A 7,134-nucleotide genomic window follows, 5' to 3' on the forward strand; every position below is an offset into this window, starting at 1 on the left:
CGACGCCGGCTCGCCGGACCCGCGGAACCGGAACGACACCGTGCTGGACGTCCGGCCGGCCCTGGACTCGCTCGGGGCCGTCTGGGACCGCATGAGGGTGGCCTGGTGGAGGTGGACACATTAACCCCCTTGACCTTTCACCTCTATTGTACATCCGCAATAACATGTAGGAATTCTGAATCGGGTGGGAAACGAGGCCTGGGGTCGAATCACTTTCAGATCAATCCGCTCCATATGTAAATAGAAACTGTAATTCATCTCTTAGTGACCAAGTGTTCTTTATTATTTCATCATAAGACAGATATGACAGCTGTTTCAGGTTTCCAGTATTCCTGCCATAGGAATCAGCAATGTCCCAGTAGTTCCCAAAGCTTCTCTGTAAAATTGTTAAATAAGATAAATATGAACTGGCAAAATAAACTCCAGCCAATACGCATTCTTCGGTAATATTGAGTAAAATTGGATCCAGAAGGTAAAAAAAAAAAGGTAACACTTTATAATAACCATCATTAATAAATGGTAAATTGATAGTTAATTAAACTGTAGTTAATAGTTATTTTACTGTTAACAAACAATGAAATGATCATTAATAATGTTTACTAATTATTAGTAATGCTATAATTTATGTTATTTTATCATTAGTTTGTGTAATATAAAATTTGTTTATAAATGATATATTGTATCATAGCTGATGAGACGGTAAAAAGGGTAAAAAGCTATGATACAATATATAATTTATAAACAAATGATTTTATATTACACAGATGAAAGATAAAATAACATAAATTATAGCATTACTAATAATTAGTAAACATTATTAATGATCATTTCATTGTTTGTTAACAGTAAAATAACTATTAACTAAAGTTTATTTAACTATCAATTTACCATTTATTAGTGATGGTTATTATAAAGTGTTACCCAAAAAAAAGAAAGCGATGGGATAGGTGGGAATGAAGGAGGACCTGCACACACACACACACACACACACACACACACACACACACACACACACACACACACACACACACAGAGCTGCTTTTAGTGTCAGATTGCACATTCTTCTTTACTGTAAAGAGTCTTGTTAACTATGATAGTGATGCTATGATGCTTCCAGTGATTAAATATATTTATTTTGGCGTCTCTGGTGTCTGAGTGGTTTATTTACTTTGGAGCAGTGGTTCTCAACGTGGGGTCCGGGGACCACAAGAGGTCCTTGAGGGGGTTCCAGGCGGTCCCCAGCAAATTGATGAATTGTTAAACTTCAGCATTATTTCATTTACAAGAAGTTAACACAATTAAAGAATGTAGAAGAATGACTGTTTTGATCATAGTTACTCTGTTATCTCTCTACCTACAATACAGATAGTCATGGGATTCTGGACAAAATCATATCTAACAATAAAAATATTCTCAGATTTGGATCCGAGTGACAAAATCTCATCAAACGGGGGTCTGTGGCTCTAATGTGGACTAAATTAGGGGACCTTGATATGAAAAAGTTTGAGAATCACTGCTCTGGAGCATACATTCTCGATTATTTCTTACTATGAATTAAATGGCAACACTTGAATAAAACCCACTCACTGAATTGACGGATTTTAACTTCTGTCTTAGTTGTAGTAGTCTCTTGAGTTTCTATACACAGTTCAGAAAAGCATATCTGTGTATTTCAAGGGTGAGGCAGATCGATAGCAAAGTTATCATTGAATAGATGTTTTTTTTTCAAGATTGTTTTAATTCTGTCTTTCGCTATATCATCTGAGATCAGGTTTCTATAATACATTTCACGGTGTTGATGAGCTGAATTTTGCCTCAGAAATTGTTTTTTATTTGATTAATATAATAATATTTGGCCACTCTTCTGATTTTACTATGGAAGATAATGGATAAATTAGGCAGCAAACCACTGGAAAGCACAGGCTCTATATTTCCACATAGAGTAGAGCAGTGGTTACTTAATGTGGGGTCCGGGGACCACCAGGGGTCCTTGAGGGGGTTCCAGGGGGTCTCCAGCAAATTGACGAATTGTTAAACTTCAACATTATTTCATTTACAAGAAGTTAACACAATTAGAGAATGTAGAAGAATGATTGTTTTGATCATAGTGTCACTGTTAACTGGAGTAGAGGAATAAAAAAGAGGAGGAACTGTCGAGCGGAACTAATGTGCCAGACGCGAAGCTAGTCGGACGTGTCAACGACAGCACACGTTGGTAATGAAATGCAGTAATGACAGAAAGTTGAAAGAAGTGAAATGTCACTTGTTTAAAGCTCCAGTAGAGTGGGTAACAGTATAATGTTGGTTCATACAGAATGTCTGAAGCGGCTTTAGAGGAGGTTTCAGTTTTATCCTCCATTTACTGCGGAGAGGGAGAGTTCCAGCTGATACAACAGTCCGGTAGGAAGGTTTTATTTTTTTTTATTATTCGCTACCATTGTGGCAAAGACTCATAAACGTACAGCGAATTGTGTGAACATAAATATAAGCTTTATAAACCATTAGTCACAACTGACAAGAAACTTTTCGCTCTCGTGTGCTAGTTGCTTCGATATGTGCAGTTATTGTATGGGGAGAGGATTGCACCGAATTCCATTAAAAATCTGGCAGTGTAATGATTCCTTTCTAATTGCAAAACGTTACATAATTAATAAAAAATGACTTAAGACTTTTACTGTCTCTATAGTTGCCACTCTTCAATTCGGCATACATTTGATCCACTAAGCAGTACTATTTTCAGTCAGATTTCACCGTTTAGGTTTGGTTCCCACATCATCTTCTCCCACAGAAATGAAGTGGAAGGTAATAGAGCGGTGTGAATCAATAGTTGAAATTTCATTGTAATAAGCGCTGCGTTGAGGATCAGATGTATGCCGAATTTACTGGTAGATCTTAACGATTCAATCGATGTCTTTAGTCATGTTTTTACGAGCTGTGTAGCTCTTCTCGATCAAGGAATCACTAAATTGACACATTTTTGAATGACGTTTGGCTACGACGTCACATTTTAGAACGACCAGCGGCTCGCTGAAGCTTTTGGTGCGTTTGATCTATAACCTAGGTCCGCCCGGGTGGGAGTAGAGTTTACTACACTTCTGTGACTAATGTTACAATGAATATATGTTTATTTTGCCTGTAAAGTGAATATTAAGTTCAATATATCTTTGCACTATAGTCCAGTATCTAATGCTGTCCAAAATTATTAGCAGTATTACAGTCAGTCTATATTGGGAGGACTGGTGTGTCCACATCCATACCACATACTGTCTGTAAATGCCATAGGACTGGACTGTTGTAACATCAGCCTGTTTGCCTTGCAGCTGAGGATGGCTTAGTGGTCCAGATCAAGACCGCCGTAGGAGGAGACAGAGGGGTGGAGGTCAGCCTGTTGTTCCGCCTGCCCCCCGGCTACCCCTCCTGCCCCCCCGACATCTCCGTCTCCTCCCCCGGTCTCTCCAGAGGTCGGTGTCACGGCATCAGGCTGAAGCTGCTGGAGCAAGCTGCGGCCTTACAACAGGAACCCATGGTGCATCAGCTGGTTGCCTGGTTACAGGTAAATAACTGACTGACTAGAGCTAGCTTGAGTGACAGGTGTTGGGGCGGGAGCTCGGCCAGCTGAGGGGGAAGAGGGCGGGGACTACCGATACACTTCCTGTGTAAAATGAATGAAAAGTATGGAAACTATTTCGGAATATAAAGATAAACAAGTATGTGAATTTATATACATAATGACTGTGCAGAATGTGTTTTCTTATTCATAATAGGAGTCTGGGGAGGTGACAGAGGAGGAGGAGGAGGTGAAGGAGGGAGGAGAGGAGGAGGAGGAGGAGGGGGAGGAGTGGACCGCAGTGCTGCTGTTGGACCACATCAGATCCAGAAACCGCTACGTCAAGCTGCTGGAGCGCTGGACCCAGCAGCTGCAGCTCACTGGGAGGTTACTACTGGGACGGCCCATACTGGTTCTCCTCCAGGGGGCCAGACCTAACATCAAGGTATACGGGCCTGTGTGTGTGTATGACACTGCTTCACAGGAAATAATTCCGCTAGTGTTCTTTTTTTTTTAAGATTTTATGATATTTTATTTCATAATGTTTTTCGGGTTGTCCGTCCGTCCCATTCTCATGAACGCGATATCTCAGGAACGCCTTGAGGGAATTTCTTCAAATTTGGCACAAACGTCCACTTGGACTCAAGGATGAATTTGGTGGTCAAAGGTCAAAGGTCAAGGTCACTGTGACCTCACAAAAGACGTTTTTTGGCCATAACTCAAGAATTCATACGCTAATTATGACAAGATTTCACACAAATGTCTAATAGGATAAAATGATGAAGTGATGACATTTTTATATCCAAAAGTTCAAAGGTCAGCTTCACTGTGACATCATAATGTTTTGCTTACCACTGTAGCTGAGAAAACGATCTTGGGTCATTCTACAAAAACAGTGGAAGTGCTGTCACTTACTTTTAACAGCAAAATCCTTTAAGTTGACCTAATAATCACATTAATTATATATGTTCAATAAATAAAGACTGTCCTTGCAATGATAAAACAAAGTTTATTGGTGGAGGCATACAACCGCGAAGCGGTTATTTCTAGTTGTATTTAAATTTAAGATTATTGAGGTTTTTCACCATATAGTGACAGGTTGGGACGAGTTTGTAGCGTTTGAATGAGGCCACGAAAATATCCTGAAAACAACAGATCCTGCTTTTAAGACAACAAAGCAGTGATTGGTCGGTCGTCATGTTGCATTTCTATTCTTGCTTTACACTAAAATTAGTATTTAAAAATAAAAGTAGATCCGGTCACCCAAACAGGAACTATCTCTCCTAAATGGTATCCCTCCGCTATGTTCTCTTCTATCAAGAAAAATGATAATTTTTATGTTTTATGTTCTCAAACGTTGGACCCACAGTCAGTTGAAAACCACAGCAGCAGGATCTGTTGTTGAATCTGTTCACCAACGTGTTAAATGTCAGTTCTCAGGCTATTAGCTTGGTCTCATTCAAATGAATGGGAAGTAAAAACCTGAACGCTACAAACTCATCCAGCTGCATCTGATCTTGGTGAATAGTTTATATTCTGGTTTTCATGGCGGTCAAGTGCCTGGGTCAAGGATTTTTTAGCTGACCGCCCACAAAGAGTCAGTATTAAAGAAGTACTTTCTGACGAGTTTTATCTCCAGTACTATTCTCTGTGTACACCAATGAAATGACACTATACAACAGCAATTTCAAGCTATTTCAAGCTATAGTGGGTCTTTTCCATAAAAATGATGATGCCTCTGATTATTTTGCTCAGGTTTCCAGGTTTGAACAGTGGTGTAAGTCCAGCTCATTGTTAACGAATGTTGGAAAAACAAAGGAACTTATTCTAAGCAAAGCAGATCCACTCTCATCACTGATACTGTGTGACCAAACTTCTTCTATCCCAAATGCAATTAATGTGGTCAACAAACTACAGTAAACTTAAATACGGGAGTGTAGGCTGTACACCAAGGGTATGAGCGCACTGTTGTCATACAGTTGAGAGATCTTTGTTCTGTTAATGTGATGTTTTGTTGATGTTTTTATCTTGTGGACATGTTTGTGTTTATATTTTCCTATTCTATTCTATTCTATTCTATAAGCCCCATGTTAAAACTAAGTGGAATATTCCTTTAACTTTAATTTCTTGGTGTCCCTTTTCTTGTTCTGCCCATTCACAACTTTCTGTTCTGTTCTAGTTCTGTTATGCTCAACCAGAAACGGGCTGGTTCGGACAGCTTTGTTTATTCACATCGATTTCAAATCTCTCTCAGTTCTTAAAAAACTAGATATCAATGCGTCATCTCATAACTGTAGTACATATTTCTGCCTGTAGTGGGTGCTGATTCTTCTCCCTCTAATAATGTCTCTGGTCAGGAGTTCTGCCACCTCCTGAAGACAGTGAAGGTGGATGTTGATTCTTCAGGCAGGAAGTGCAAAGAGAGGATGATGAAGATTCTCAGTGAAACCCCTTCATCATCATCCTCCTCTAAACATTGGTATGGATCACAGACACATGATGCTGAGTAGATGTAGCAGAAAAACAGATTTAACGGTAACACTTTACAATAAGGGTACACCAAGTTAAGGGTTAGTTAATGCTTAATGAGGGTTAGTTAATGCTTGATAAGAGTTAGTTAATGCTTAATGAGGGTTAGTTAATGCTTAAAAAGGGTTAGTATATGCTTAATAAGAGTTAATGCTTAAGGAGGGTACGTTAATGCTTAATAAGAGTTAGTTAATGCTTAATGAGGGTTAGTTAATGCTTAATAAGAGTTAGTTAATGCTTAATGAGGGTTAGTTAATGCTTAAGGGTTAGTTAATGCTTAATAAGAGTTAGTTAATGCTTAATGAGGGTTAGTTAATGCTTAATAAGGGTTAGTTAATGCTTAATGAGGTTTAGTTAATGCTTAATAAGAGTTAGTTAATTCTTAATAAGCATTAACTAACCCTTAATTAACAGTTAACTAATGTGTAATTTACTAATGGTGTTCATATTAACGAAGGTATTAATTTATACATTATTTAATAGTTTATAAAGATGACTATTAAATAATGTATAAATTAATACCTTAGTTAGCATGAACACCATTAGTAAATGATTACCAGACACATTAGTTAACTGTTAATTAAGGGTTAGTTAATGCTTATTAAGCATTAACTAACCCTTAATTAATGTACCCTTATTGTAAAGTGTTACTGATTTTACTTCAGTATTCTGAACCTGTTTTAATCATCAATCTTGGATCGCACTATGATAATACTGCATTTCTTATGGTCCCTCTCTCTCTCCCTCTCTCTCTCTCTCTCTCTCTCTCTCTCTCTCTCTCTCTCTCTCTCTCTCTCTCTCTCTCTCTCTCTCTCTCTCTCTCTCTCTATCTCTATCTCCTCATGTCTCCCTGTCAGTCCACCAGGTTTCCTAGTGAAGGAGTACCAGTCGGTATCAGAGCTGAAAGCAGCCTTCCAGGACATCAACATGACTGAGCTTTACCAGGAGATACTGCCGTCGCTGACCGACTGACAGACTGGTCTACTGACGGGGCTGAAGTAAAGCTTTTCAGGAGCTATTGCTGCTATCTGTATCTACAAGTATCTATCTGTAACGGT

At 38.8% G+C, this 7,134-nt stretch overlaps 1 protein-coding gene across 1 annotated transcript; it reads left to right on the forward strand.

The window, feature by feature from the left end:
• The first annotated feature begins 2,293 nt into the window (after positions 1-2,293).
• Positions 2,294-7,129, forward strand: rwdd3 (RWD domain containing 3). The gene is made up of 5 exons (XM_071524658.1): positions 2,294-2,400; positions 3,321-3,553; positions 3,765-3,992; positions 5,905-6,026; positions 6,934-7,129. Exons 1-5 carry the CDS (start codon positions 2,316-2,318, stop codon positions 7,046-7,048), a joined length of 783 nt encoding a protein of 260 aa, XP_071380759.1. The 5' UTR covers positions 2,294-2,315; the 3' UTR covers positions 7,049-7,129.
• The last annotated feature ends 5 nt before the right edge of the window (positions 7,130-7,134 follow it).

Source organism: Centroberyx affinis, unplaced genomic scaffold (genome assembly GCF_046629955.1).
Source record: "Centroberyx affinis isolate AG114_WGS23_722 - 3 ecotype Tasmania unplaced genomic scaffold, CSIRO-AGI_Caff_v1 ptg000107l_1, whole genome shotgun sequence".
Lineage (NCBI taxonomy): Eukaryota > Metazoa > Chordata > Actinopteri > Beryciformes > Berycidae > Centroberyx > Centroberyx affinis.

What these genes read in the sequence shown, in the direction of transcription:
- rwdd3 (XM_071524658.1), top strand. Translation starts at nt 2,316, where the DNA reads ATGTCTGAAGCGGCTTTAGAGGAGGTTTCAGTTTTATCCTCCATTTAC. An exon ending in GGGCCAGACCTAACATCAAG is followed by an intron (nt 3,993 to 5,904) that starts GTATACGGGCCT and finishes GTCTCTGGTCAG; the next exon opens with GAGTTCTGCCACCTCCTGAA. An exon ending in TCATCCTCCTCTAAACATTG is followed by an intron (nt 6,027 to 6,933) that starts GTATGGATCACA and finishes TCTCCCTGTCAG; the next exon opens with TCCACCAGGTTTCCTAGTGA.